Source organism: Vidua chalybeata, chromosome 19 (genome assembly GCF_026979565.1).
Source record: "Vidua chalybeata isolate OUT-0048 chromosome 19, bVidCha1 merged haplotype, whole genome shotgun sequence".
NCBI classification, from domain to species: domain Eukaryota; kingdom Metazoa; phylum Chordata; class Aves; order Passeriformes; family Viduidae; genus Vidua; species Vidua chalybeata.
In genome coordinates this window covers 9,479,388-9,494,051 of record NC_071548.1, presented here as the reverse complement: position 1 = coordinate 9,494,051, position 14,664 = coordinate 9,479,388, and the positions used below count along the sequence as shown (strand labels likewise).

The following is a 14,664-nucleotide window of genomic DNA, read 5'->3' as shown; positions in this document are numbered from 1 at the left end:
GACCCCTTGTGGCTTCTGCCCCTATATTGTTCACTGACCTCCTGGCTGGCATATTGAAACAATTCATGAGGAGCTCATTAAAAGCTAGCAGGAAAATTCTTCTGGTGCATTTTATCAGAGGAGATAATAGCCTACAATCTAGAGCATGAATATGTGATAAGAAACAAAACAAAGCCATTCAGACAAAGAACACTTGGAATGTATTGTTCCCATAAGCAGATGTTCAATTACTTCACTGTAAAGTGGGATTTATAAAACCCAAAGAAATGTTATTTTTATGTGAACAAACGAGATCAGTTTATTATTTCAGCAGGGTGACACAAAGATCCTGCTCATGTGTCTCACTAGGCAGGCAGATGTGTTGAGAGGAAAAACTGGTTGTGGACCAAAAATGCTACAGAAGTACTGACAGAGCAGGATGGAATGGGAGTAGCCAGACTCCTAGACTAGCTCAAACATGAAAATAAAATAAAAACCCAGTAAGCCAGCTGGCTCAAGATTAAATTGTCCTTTAACTGGAGCTACAGATCTTTGTGTGCAGGGAGACAAGGACCAGAGACAGCTCAAAAGATACACTTTGAGATAAGAGAGATACTAAGAAAGCTCAGAAAAAGCTTCAGCCTTTCTGGGAATTGTTAATGTCAAATAAATCCAACATAAAGCAAAGAAAATAAAATGCTGATTCATGGCTGGGTGAACACCTCAAGGTTATCACATTCTGAGGATATTGTTCTTGGTCACACATTCAAGCTTACTGCTCTTACCAAAAATAGATTTTTCAGTCCATAAATGTTCACTTCACAACTGTTAAAACCCACTTGGACTCAATTATCTGTCGTGAAGAACCCATTGATCCTGTCTGTAATCCTCTCTCATGGGTGCAACAACATAAATCTGTGTAAAGCAGTGTCTGAAATGTCAATGTACTCACATCAGTGTCGGGCCCCTTGTCAGCCCCAGGACAGGAGAAGGTAACGAATTCATGGCACCTCTTATGAACCACAAAACAGCAAACTGGAAAAAAAGGGGGAAACAACAGTTAGAGTGGTTGTTGGTGGTGTTCTTTTTTTTTTTATTTTGTAACAAATATAAAATAAAACTTAAATATTTCACCTGTAAGTCAAAGAAATCAAGTAGAGTCCCATGTAAAATAAAGACACAAGCCATCAAGCAAACACTGTGATTAAAGAGGAGATAAGCATTCACATTTAAAAACCAAGAGACTCTACACAATGATAAATCTTTAATGCTGGAGACAGCCCACAGTGCTCAAATACAGTGTGGGATAAGCAGTTCTACAAAGCCACATTTCCTGAATCTCCATCCTGCTCTGTCACAGGAACTGTCAATGTGCATCCAGGAGGCAGAAGTGAGGAATGTGAAGCTGGAATGAAACCCATCCTTGGGTGTGGGATTTGCTCCCCTGCATGCCTGGGGAAGGTCTCTACGAAAATCCAAATCTTTCCCAGTTAATTCCTTCTGTGAGGGACCAGATCTCTCTCTGAGTGAGGTTGTTCTAAGAGAACAAAGTGTTCTCATAGCACAGAATGGCAGGAGATAATGGGAAAAGAAAATGAGCTCCTGATTGCAATGTGAAGACCATTTAAAATTTATTAATGATCTCAAAGAACTTTTTCTTTCTCAGATAAAAAAGCTCCTGCCAGGGGATCAAGGCCATAGGTTGTCACACAGCATAGGACACACAGGTCCCTCCAAACCACAGCAAAAGAACAGTCTGCTTCAGGGTGCTAATTTAAGAGTCAGTATTCCAGCTTTTCACCCCCACTATGGGCTCTTTCATAATATTAAACTTAGTTCAGGTATTTTGAAATTGGTCCACATTTCGACGAAACAGACAATCAAGATTTGAGATTGAAAAAACCTTGTAATAAACAACGTGCCATCAAACAGTGAGTCAGGAGACTATAATGAAATGATTTAAAAGTAATTCACAGCTTGTTTATAGGTAATGCATTCTCTGTATACTTGAAATTTTGCATTTCCAACACATAAAAATACACTATTTCCCAAATCTCAAGAATAAAATAGACTTGAATTGCTTTAACAACTGCAAACACTGGATTTCCTCAACTTCAGGGGAAAACATATTAAATTTACTAAATTGTTCTAAAGAGCTCATTGCATGAGGCAACGTTAACACTTTTCTTTCCCATTGAAAACAGCCATGACTTTATTTCATAAATAAACAGTGAAGAGAGCTGTGACCAGGTGCACCTGCAGGTCACTGCAGACACAGCCATGATCCCATTAATGCCAGCCTGGCCTCATCCCCACCCCTAAGTCTGCCTTTAGAGTCTGATCACCCTTCTCTCCCTCCCAGCTATTTTTCATCAGTGTCCCATGCAGAAATGGTTTCCAACTGTTCTATTTCCGATGTGGCATATGTTCATTCTTTGGGCAAAGGGAATAAAGTGGGTTTTGCTCCTCTGATTCCAGATTAGCTCTGCTGACTCCACTTGAGCCACAGCTCTGGCTCAGTGGTGCTGCCCACTTGGTTGTCTAGTTTGTTAATCAACCTAAATCCCAGTGAATCCTGCAATTATCATTTTGGTGGTTTGTTTTCTACCAACTGAAAGATCACTAAGTGGCAATTACCATTAATATTACTTGCAGCTGAGTCATATTTTACTTTCAGATTATATTTTTGGTTCCAGATCTCCCAGTCCCAAGGACAATAGACTGATTTGCGTTTTCAGAAATGAAATACATGCAAAAAAAGTTTTAAAAATTAAAATCTCGGTATATCCTTCAGAAAATAATGAAGTTAACTAATTATTTTTGTAGAAGTTGCAAAATATAATGTAATAATCAATGCAAAAGATCTCAGACATATTATGGGAATATCTGGAGATTTGTAGAATGGAGCTGCTTCACCAATGCCTGCCATTCCAATTCAGACCTTGGCGTGGCTGCTCCAGCTCTGCCTTTATTCAGCCATGTGTGTAAGGAAAACTGAGTATCTGGGCATCTACTTTGGGCAGAATTTCTGGAACACCACAGCCACGTCCTATCTCTGAGCTGACAGCCTCTCAGAGCGTGTGAAGGAATTCATTCAACCAGAGACAATGTCAACCTTGTTTTTAATATGATTTAAGCATCGAGATAAAGACATGGGAACTTTAGCTGTGAACTTCCCTGGAAATGATGCTCATGACACTGCAATGGAAAGGACAATTCAGCTGCCAGAGTAAGCAAGCCACAGAATATTTGTCCTTTTGGACTTGGGCTACACCTCAAAACTGCGTGCTAACGCTTTGATTATCAGTGTTGGTTCCTGAAGGCTCAAAACTGAATTTGGGTTCAGCCTAATAACAGACTTTGACAGGAGTTGAGGACAACTCAACATGGACAGCCTTGATTCTTTCTCGTTTATTTCCCATTTGTAATGGGTGACTTATCTCCAAAGAGCCTGGTTCCTTAATAGGTGATCCAAAAGCATCAGACCTGTCTCACCTTTTGAGAATACTCCAAAGAAAACCAAAGAGTTCGACACAGAAATAAACTATGCAACAAGCAACTTTCATGGAATCATAAATCCAAAGGGAGAAGAACAACTGAAATCCATAGGACAGCCATCATTTCTGTACATATAATTTAACATCCAAATTTGTAAGCTGAAATCCAGCCATTGAACTGTATTTTAGCATTTGTTTTTAGTGTTTTCTTTATTTCATGGAGCAACACAGACCTGGAGAACTCATGTAAAAATTTACTTAGTTCAGCTAAGTGCAAACAAAGTGTCGTCTGCCTAAAATAACGTGCCTTTTTTTTTTTTTTTTTTTTAGGAATAGAGATGAAAAATAACCTCTCACTTGTTACTTGTTTTGAAGATGTTAAGAGCTTCACATCACTTACTGCAGCTGTAACGAAGTCACATCATGTTCACCACCTTCATGTAATGAAAGTTGTATTACACTGCTTGGCAGAGGCTGCCAGGAAATTTGTTCCTTTACACTTTACCATGAGCTGAAGTGAGCTGGCACACATTATGCAGAGTAGCTCGAGAGCAAAGTGGCTCTCGAGGCTGACAGCTAAAATGAAAAAGAAAATTATTGAGGTATTTTCGTGTTTTGACAGCGTGATTTTGATCTGTGGTGTATATATAGAATCTGGCAGCGAGCTTCCATCCCCTCCAGCTCTGGACTTCCTGGAGCCAAAGGTTCCCTGCAGCCCAGGGAGGGGAACAGGGAGGGATGCAGAGAACAAAACAGGCCTTGTGCTGCAAACCCAGACTAAGTGCTTGCTCTCTGCTGGCACGTGGCATCTCCCTGGCTGCTCCCTGCCCTCCCAGAGAGCAGAAAATGCCAACTGGGCAGCACAAAACCAAGGAAGAACCTGGGAAGGAGCACTCAGTGCATTCTCAGAGAAAACAAGCTGAAGATGTTCCACAGGGCTTGTGGGATTTATGGTACATAACAGAGGGCAATTCATCCTACCCAACACTGCTCTGTCCAGGCACAGCACTGAAAAGAACATGTTGCTATCAATAATACATATTTATATATATATATATATATATATATATATATATATATATATATATAAAATATACTGTTGTCACTCAGAGTTACAAGGCTCCACTGTCAATTTCCAGCTTTATTCCAAATTATGTGGAGTGAAAAGATTATCATGATATATGGTCAGGTGAGAGTTCTCTGCTAAAAAATACTGCTACTAATGGCTTTCATATATGACACAGATGGATGGGACCAGAGTGAAGTACTGCAATCATAAATAACAGAAACAGAAGCAATCTTCCCTATTAGATGATCTGTAAAGAAGAAAAGCCTTTGCTGAGCCCACACATCACTCAGCCATATGTCTGAAGAGCTCCACAATCACAAGCACTCCAAAGAACAAGGGGTAAAGAATATCAAGACAAAAGTCACATGCTTTACAACTGAGAACTATTAGAAAAGGTCAAGAGATTTTTTTTTTAAATCACTTGTAAACTCCCACTTTTCGAAGAAAAAGAACAGAGTAGGTGAGGCTTTCCACTAGATATAAATAGCTCTACTACACCACAGTATTTATTTATTCAGTAAAACAAATTCAGCTGCAAACCTAAAGGGTGGAGAGAATGTATTTGCCAGAGAGTCCAACTGAGCTGCCAGTTACCATCTACAGAGAAATCAGTGAGGCTTTTTCAAGTAATCTTTGACTCATTTTTGTAATCATACAATTATTAAGGTTGGAAAAGAGCACCAAAACCATCAAGTATAACCTTAAAACAAATCCCACTATGCCCACTGACCAATGGTCAAGACTACTGTCCCAATTCAAATGGGTAACATTTTAACCAGTGTAGAAATCACATCTTTGCCTATCTAAACCAACTCCAAAGCTGTGGCTCCACTGCCATGGCATTACTGGGTACCCCACAACAACAGGCACATAATTTGTTTCCAGGTTTCAAGAGTTGATTGTCCACAGTGTTGCAATAAGGTAGAAAAATAATTTAAAAAGGCTTCATAAAATCAAGCCTGCTCTCCTAAAATCAGTGGCTGGACTTGTCAAGGTAGCCTTTGCAAGTTCCCAAGTGCAAGCAATCCTGGTGTGAGCAATTCATTAACATAACAATCTATTCCTGGGTGAAAAACAACCAGCACCTGTATGAGCTGTTTTTATACTGTTTGATGGAAAAATAAAAGCTATCTCTCAAAAACAACTTTTCCTGCAGGTACACCCCAGGGGTTTGAGTGACCAATCAATACAGGATAACAACTTGTTACTAACCAAGAAAGTAATTGGCAAGAAAACTCCTGACCAATTGGAGTCACCCATGAGGTCTGTAAAACTGTATAAAAATGAGTTATGTGAATAAAGAATGGGCTTTTTCCACCATGAAGAAAATGGAGTCCTGTGTGATTTATTCCCATAGCAGAGGAAGCAGCATTGGAGCTCTCGTGGGCAGCAAGAGGGAATTAACTCTGTTCACACTCTGTATTTGTTGTTGGGCTCCTGCTTTGGGGCTTTTAAATAAGAACTGATCCTGAACTGGACTGAGGAGTTCCCACAGAGGTTCAGTAAGAACAAAGCCCTCTCTGGGTTACTCTCAGAGGGCTCCAGAGCACTTTTGAGTCTCTGCAGGAGTGTGGAGCAGGGAGTCATTGCTGTGCTGCTGTTCCACACACTTTGCATTCTCACTGAGGCCACAGAATTTCCCCAGGGGCCCATAGCTGTGGCTGGCCTGTGTCTTCTGCACAGCACCAAGCAATGAATGAATGAATGAATGGGGCACGTGGCATGTGTTAGATCATCCCAAGATTAAATATAGCAATTACAATCAACAGAAATAGGGTAGTACTTCAAAATAGACAAATCAATTAAATACCAACTACATTTGTTGTTTGAATAAGTACTGTTTAAATAAGTTTACTAGGAATAGATAAACAAGAAGAGCAGCAATTAAGATATAGGATGTAGCAATATTTGTCCTTCTCCTCTTTGGAACATATTATAACTTGTGAAAATATAATAAAAATCCCTTTTACATTAAATATAAGCAAGACTGCAGATTATAGCAGTCACAAGCAGCCCTACCTTTGACTTCCACCAACATACTGAATCCACTGAGAATTTTTAAAAACTGAATTATCCTAACTTTTCCAACATATATAATTTATAATACACCAGCTTTCTTTTGTGCCAGTGTTTCACCCCATCTAGAAGGAAGTGCTGTCTCAGGAGAGTAGCCAGGCTAACACTTACAACTGCTTTATGCAATCTTTCCACTTGGCATTTCCCACTCCTTTCTGACTAAACCAGCCTGGAGCCCAGCAAGACACAGTCTGTTCCAAGCTAAGACAGAGAATAAGAAAAACAACGTCTCTGCCCATCACCCTAACCTGTTCCTAAGCTTCTTAAAGCTCTTTTGTGAGCCCACAAGGTCACACAGCACCTTCTTTCTGCACTAATCTGTGTAGGGCTACACATCCCCTGGCTCGTGGGCTACCTTCATTTTCATTGTGGTTTCTGCAAAACTCAAGCTACCTTCTCAGAAACCTGCCCTGGGGGCAAGGTACAGAAATACATGAAATCAATATTGATAAATTGTTATTTCTATTTCTAAAGCTCCATGTGTACCTGCTAATAATTGCTCTGCCTAATCTCAAGTTCATACCTCTGACCTTGCCACAGATTTTCTGCTTGGTCAAGTTCAATTAGATTAAAAAAAACTCAGGTGGAGGACAGAAATAACACCACTGTAAACTCTGCTGTGTGATTTAATTTTTTTTTTTTTTTTTTTAATTTGAGAGAAAGTAACGGTTAAATGCAACAATATCTTATTTGTGTGAAAGGATTATACAGATCCTCTGGACAGTCTTAACTACTCAGGTCATTAACTCCTTTACACTAAGTAGAAAACAGATGGATGTCTCTGGTAAGCTGGCTTTGCAACTCCACAACAGTGTGAAAATACAGGCTGTGTGCCTGGCAGGGAATGCATATGCATTTACATTTACCCAAATAACTTTGGCAGACCTGGCAGGACCGTGGGATAAAATGATAAATATATACCTGCACATTTTAAATTAGAAATATATACCTAACACGCTTTTGAAACAGTTTGGATTTAGTAAAATACCTCACATAACATATTCAGATCTGTCTGAATACTATATTCAGATACATATTATACCAGATTTGTAATTTCTGCCTTCCATACAGGAAAAAGAAGGTACATTATATATTTTATTCTACTGAAACTGCAGCACAATATTTGCAAAACTGAGGAAGAGTTTCAAAATATTAGAGGATTTAATGTAATATGAAATATTCAGCACTGTTTCAATCTACTTGTTAATTATATACTTTCTGAGACAGAGACCACTGTTTCTATGTAAAGCCCTTGCTAAAATTTCACAAAACCATTAATCTCCCTCCTTTGCAGTGTCCCATTTTATAAATGAATAATAACCCAGAAACCATCTATCAAAACCAGTGCTGAAATAGCTATTTTGAGAACTCGTACCAACAAAAAAGGTGACCCACAATCATAGACTTTTTTTTTTTTTTTTCTATCACTTCTGCAGTTTGAATTCACTTCAGCTGAAGAAGCTGCTGCTGTTAATGTGTTTTCTGCAGCCACAAAGCCCCTCTGGGTGCTGCTCTCTTCTGCTCTGGAGCTGAGCACAGGCACAGCAGTGAGGAACAGCACAGCTCTTCCAATTAAAGAGCCAGCACAATAGGAGAGCCCAGAACGGCTTCCTGTGAACGCTGAGCAGTTGTTCTTCAGATTTTTCAGCTACTTCAGCAGTGACCCCAATTGCAGAAATGGGATGTTTAAAACAGAGCAGCTCCTTCAGTTTGAGGCATCAACCAGCACAGAACCCCAGGGCTGGGAGAGGGAGCAGGAGGAAGCAGCACATATTAAAATTACGTATTTTAAGGCTGTATAAAATGATGGGATACAAGCTGAAACCAACTCTCCAGAATGCAGCTGTTGGGATGCATTTTGTTCTGTAATACAGCTGGAATTCCAGACACTGACAGCAAGCAAAGGGCTTTTGGAAAATTACAGTGGCAGCCTCTACAAGAGAATCTCCCACAGCATGAAAAATGAGGTGCTCAGTGAGTAAATAATCTCTAGAACCAAGAGCAAGTGCAATGGCTTTGCTCCTACAGGAGCAGCCACTGTCCCATTGTGCCTTCTCCCAGTTCTGCCTCCAACCCCGAGCCAGGACCAGCTGGGCAGAGCCTGGCCCAGGAGCTGCCCAGAGCTGCTCCTCGCTGCCAGCCGAGCTGAAAACAGCTCCGATCACTCGGGAATGCATGAACACGAGCTTCTGAAAGACTTCTGTGGCTTCTTAATCTTTCACCTGGTGTTAAATCACCCCACGGTCAACTGCACACGGCCTGGGCCACGCTCCCCAGGAATGGCTGAGACCCCCACAGCTCCAAGCGTGGAAACCTGATGGAATAAGGCAAGCACACTCATACAGCTCTGAGGGTCTACCATGAACCCTTTAGCAGCAAGCTTATAGCTTCTTGTTCCCAGCATCCCATCCCCATCTTACTTCACAACTGAATGATCCCGAGCAGTAAACCAAAGCATTTCCTGTGAGTACCATTTGTAAGGACACCAACACAATAAGGGAAATGCCAGAGCTGACTGCCAAGAGCTGAACATTCAAGTATTTTGGGGTATTTTGATTTAGCCTTTCAGTTGTGTTTGAGAAACCCTATAACATGCTAACAAAATTAATGAACCTCCCTTGCCAGCAAACACAAGCCACGCACTAATTTCATTATTGCCAAATAATGTTTATTTTTCTTCAGGGTGGCAAGAAGTGAGGCCAGGATGACACTGAACAAGCTGTTTGAAATACAAGCAGAGCCATACCCTAAGCACTGAACCACAAGAAATAAACTTCCTGCAATACCTGTTAGGACACAATCCTGACTGCAGATTTGTATGAGGAGAGTCGAGAGGCTTCAAGGTGACAGATGATCAGCAGATGACTTCAGATGTGAAGTGATCCCCTGGAAGGTGCGAGGGAGGGGGTGGGATGATGTCACAAGATGTCACACAGCAGCAACTCGTGTTGCTCTATGGTAATGAGCCTCTCACCTCCTCTCCTCTCCAGGTTTTTGGATGACTACAACCTCACAGAGCCAGCAGCCTCCTGCCATCCCTGCCCCGAGGCCTCCACACGTTCCATTCCAAGAAAACAAAACCACACATTATTTTGGTTTGTTTTGCCAGTAATTATTCTCTGTCTGTCTAAACCTACCAAAAGTGCATCTTGAATAGAGAAAAGCATTTTAAAAGAGGAAGGTTCGAAAGACACAGATGAAATTTTCAAAGGATATGGAGGAAAAAGATCAAGTTCAGCTCCTTTTGCACGTAAGGGTTACTAATAAAACCAACTGATCATTCCTGGTTACTAATAAAAACCAGATAATAACTCCTTTAGACAATTTTCTCAAAGAATTCAGGCTAATTTTTTAAATCCTATCCACCCATTCTCTTTCAGCAGTAGTATTACATCAAGAAATTGAAGAGGTTTTGTTAATTAAAGATTTTTCCAGTTCCTGTTTCTCTTCATTATTTCCATGTTACCCAACAGATGCCCAATATTTGTTGCAAGTCTTATCCAATTACATACATCTTATTAAAGGGTCATCTGCTAGAAACTTCAATATCACTTTCCTGCTCTCATCAGTCACTGTAAACATTTCATCTCAAAGAAACTGCAACTTCTCAGGAAGAAAAACAACATACACAAAAAATGTGAACTCCACATTAGACTAATTACAGCTAGAAATTTGTTGCCAATGTAAGACAACACAGAAGACAAAACACACATTGGGAAACCAATTAAAGAATTAAGAATATTCACCCTCAGATGTCTTTTCCACAGTATGTTTGGTGGGTATATTATTTACTCATAACAAGCAGATTAATTTTGTAGGTTTGGAAGTTATCAAAATTACATGGTTGACTAAAAGACATAAGTTACATTAAATCATTCCAATAGCAAAAGTGATATTTACAAGAATTACCTGTGGGCTCAGAGATTGGCAGTACATAAATAACAAAATATGAAACCATAGAAACATATCATTTAATTATGAACGAATTATTTATATTTGCTCTAAACCATTTAATGAAAAAAAAATTCAAAACAAAGAAGGAGCTGAGATGGGAGGCTTCCAGCAAGAAAACCCTGTGGCAACAGTCAATGGAATTTTTCACCAGGTAGAATCACAGAACCATAGACTGGTTTGGGTTGGAAGGAACTTTAAAATCATCCAGTGCCACCCCTGCCATGGCAGGGACACTTCCACTGTCCCAGGCTGCTCCCAGCCCTGTCCAGCCTGGCCCTGGGCACTGCCAGGGATCCAGGGGCAGCCACAGCTGCTCTGGGCACCTGTGCCAGGGCCTGCCCACCCTCACAGGGAAGGGTTTTTCCTAATTTCTAATCTAAATCTTCCATCAGTTTGAAGCCATTCCCCCTTATCCGGTCACTACAGACTCTTGTGAACACTCCCTTTATATTCCCTGTAACTTTTAAAGGTACATTTTGAGCATGAATTGAGAACAGCTGACCAGACAGTGCCCATCAGGCTATGATCCCAGCAGCAGGAGTGCATGCAAAGCCCTCCTGAGCTGGCCCAGCCTGGCTCTGTGCTGGCCCAGCCTGGCTCTGTGCTGGCCCGGCCTGGCTCTGTGCTGGCCCAGCCTGGCTCTGTGCTGGCCCAGCCTGGCTCAGCGCGGGCCCAGCCTGGCTCTGTGCTGGCCCGGCCTGGCTCTGCGCTGGCCCAGCCTGGCTCAGCGCGGGCCCAGCCTGGCTCTGTGCTGGCCCAGCCTGGCTCTGTGCTGGCCCAGCCTGGCTCTGCGCTGGCCCAGCCTGGCTCTGTGCTGGCCCAGCCTGGCTCTGTGCTGGCCCAGCCTGGCTCTGCGCTGGCCCGGCCTGGCTCTGCGCTGGCCCGGCCTGGCTCTGTGCTGGCCCAGCCTGGCTCAGTGCGGGCCCAGCCTGGCTCTGCACTGGCCCGGCCTGGCTCTGCGTTGGCCCGGCCTGGCTCTGTGCTGGCCCGGCCTGGCTCTGCGTTGGCCCGGCCTGGCTCTGCGCTGGCCCAGCCTGGCTCTGCGCTGGCCCGGCCCGGCTCAGTGCGGGCCCAGCCTGGCTCTGTGCTGGCCCAGCCTGGCTCTGCGCTGGCCCGGCCTGGCTCAGCGCTGGCCCAGCCTGGCTCAGCGCTGGCCCAGCCTGGCTCTGCGCTGGCCCAGCTCAGCTGTTTGCACTCCTGGGGCAGCACATCCTCGGCAGGCACAGCTGACAGAGCCATCATTTCCTCAGTCACTGCTAAGAAACCACTTCACTTTGACATATGGCACACTGCTGTCAGAACCAGTGGCCCTGCCTGCTTGTTTCCATGTCCAAACACTTATGCAGTGCATTTTTTTTTGGCAATGCTAGGTTTTAGCTGGAGCAGCTCCACAAGTTAGCTCAATGCACAGCACATGGAAGCTCAGACAGTACAGAAATAGAACTGCAAGACCACCAGAGTAGCTGAGATTTATACCAGAAAAAGTATCCATCTGATAAAAACCTGTATCAGTATCAGTGTTGAAACTCAATCCTTCTGGCACCTTCAGGTCAAAGAACTGAGACAATTTCTCCACTGTGTCCATGTGGCTGACAAAGATTTCAAAGCATTTTTAAGCAGAGATAACATTTGTAGAACCTGATAATTATCTCAGAATGCTCTGCAAAATTTAGTCTATGTTTGAGCTCTTGATTCTGAGAAACAATCATGGTTATTCTTGCTACTAAGTCATATGAAACCCTGACTGTGAAAATTGTATAAGAGCATTTTCCACTGCATGCTCATGACATATTTGTGCAGTCTTTCCTGGCTCACTGAAGCAGCAATATAAACAGCATTTCTTAGTTTCTGTCAGATAGACTGAGTAGTATTCTCATGATATGGAAAGGTAAACACTAGTCCCTCTCCCATGTATTTACCAAAAGCAATATATTAGCACAAATGAAAAACGAGGCACGAATGTCAATGATAAATTAGCTGACATTCACCTGAGAATATTGCTTCCAGCAGGCCAAGAATCTTCAAGCAGCAGTAAGGGCCTGGAATTCAGTAAGCCATGACTCAAACCAAAATAAAAAAACAACAAGAAAGATGAGATTTCAACTCATTCCCACTCACCACAGAACATGCATTAAGGGTCTGCAGAGCAAAAGTGAAGCAAATCAATTTTTGTCATTACAGTCTTTGCAGAGTGCTTTTATTCAAGGCTTTACTGCATGGCATTGGCACTTTAGAAGTCAGGTCAAAAAGGCATAAAGGCAAGTGAAAAAAAATTAAAGCAGTCTGTGATTAAACATCAAATCTATAACTTGGTAAGGAAAACAAGAGCCAAAGTTTGAGCTTCAGGTTGACAGTTTTTAGAAGCACTGATTACTAACAGTTAAAGTAAGAAATCCTTCTATTTTTCATGGGGGTTTAAAAATATAACACCTTTACTAATAAAAAAGAAACCATTGAAGCCACTTGCTTTTGAACTTTAAAGTTTGTCTGACCTGAATAATACCTATTTCCCCTAACTAGCTGTCCCCCTTCTTTCTTACACTGCAACAAAGCGATGCATTATCTTACAATATGCATGTAACATAATTAGAAACTACAGCTTAACAAAGTCTCCATAATACACTTGTGGGTGCCTGAAATGTCATCTTATTCCAGAACTATTAAAAGTACTAGTGGATGTATCCATTTTAAGTGATAAGTCATTGCTAGAGGTGTCATATATATAAATCATCTCACTAGGTCTGAGGAGAAGTTAAAAAAGGCCTATTTTTTTTTTTTTTTTTTTTGCAGAAAGAATTAAACACATGTCAGAAATTTTTCACTGGACTCTCTGCTTAACTGTAGCACTCTGCTAGGCTTCAGTGAGCCAGGGGAAAGAAGGGAAAAAAAAAAAAAAAAACAATCAACAGAACAGAAACCCCAATCAAGGCACCTGTGGCACGCAGCCCCCAGGTGACATCTGGGAGCTGTTGTCACTGACACAGAGCACAGGGGCACGGCCCTGCAGGGCAGCACAGCTCAGGGGCTGCTGCCAGCCTGCTGCCACATGGCCAAACCCCTGTGCAGGCAGAACGGCGTCCACGTGTGCGAGGACAGCACCGCGAAGGCAAGGAAACACAAAGAACCGTGGCAAAGGACATATGTCAGCAGTGCTGGTGAGTGGCTCCCAGGAGCCCACTGGGAAATGACACAGAGACCAAAATTAAAGCACTGCAGAGGGACAAGGTTTCTTTGTTGGGCTCTACAGCCCGGGCAGTGACAATGGGAAAAGAAGAAAACTGAAAGGAGAACAAAATCTCCAGCTTTAGTGGACACGGTACATGATGCAGGGAGCCTGGGCCAAGTCACCCCACTGCAGCAGTTTCCTCAGAGCTCCTGTCTGTGTTTTCACACCTCTTGCTTCCCAAATCACAGAATTCAATGTTGAATTCAATATTCAGTGTTGAATGTCCAAGTTCTAGCAGAGCAGTGTCTCTGCTTGGTAATGTTGCTCATTAGACCTCAGTTTGGAAACAAAGATCATTCCACAGCTAGTCTGGAGCAAGATAAAAAAGCCACTTTTTCCCCTTGCAAGATTTGAATTTAAGTCCTTATAATTAATAGTTTGAGTAATACCCTTTTATATAATGCAGCTCATTCATTACATCTCACCCGCACTTAAATGCTGTTTCATATTTCTGATGGTGAATATTCCATTATTTCAGCCAAAAATAGTTTTTATTTTCAATCACTTTATGCCTTGTAATGCTGCACACTGCAGGGTGCTTAAATCCTTCACAAATTGAGTAAAATAATGCAATAAAACTGTATGAAAGCAAAGTGACTTATAGAGAACTGCATGCTCTCTCCATAAACAATGTGACACTGTTAGAGATGCAGATGGAAAATAACAAATTCCATGAGGCTCCAAGTGGCATGCAAACAGATGAATTCTGCATGAGTTATGCTGAAGGGATATAATAAATGTACAAGTCATTTCAGGCTTCGAAATTTGGACAAGTGCATCCCACACACAGAATAGTGTCACCCATCAACAAACTACTAGAGAAGAGACTTCCATTAATACCTGGATGCACTGTGGATTTTCAG

General features: G+C 42.0%; 1 protein-coding gene across 2 annotated transcripts in view; it reads right to left on the bottom strand.

Annotated features, from left to right (window-relative positions):
• PRKCA (protein kinase C alpha) overlaps positions 1 to 14,664 on the bottom strand; it is a 147,318-nt gene that overhangs the window by 86,625 nt on the left and 46,029 nt on the right. For both annotated transcript variants that reach the window (XM_053960270.1, XM_053960271.1), the window contains exon 3: positions 932 to 1,014. In XM_053960270.1, the coding sequence (XP_053816245.1) occupies positions 932 to 1,014 (83 nt within the window). The remainder of the gene's footprint in view (positions 1 to 931; positions 1,015 to 14,664) is intronic.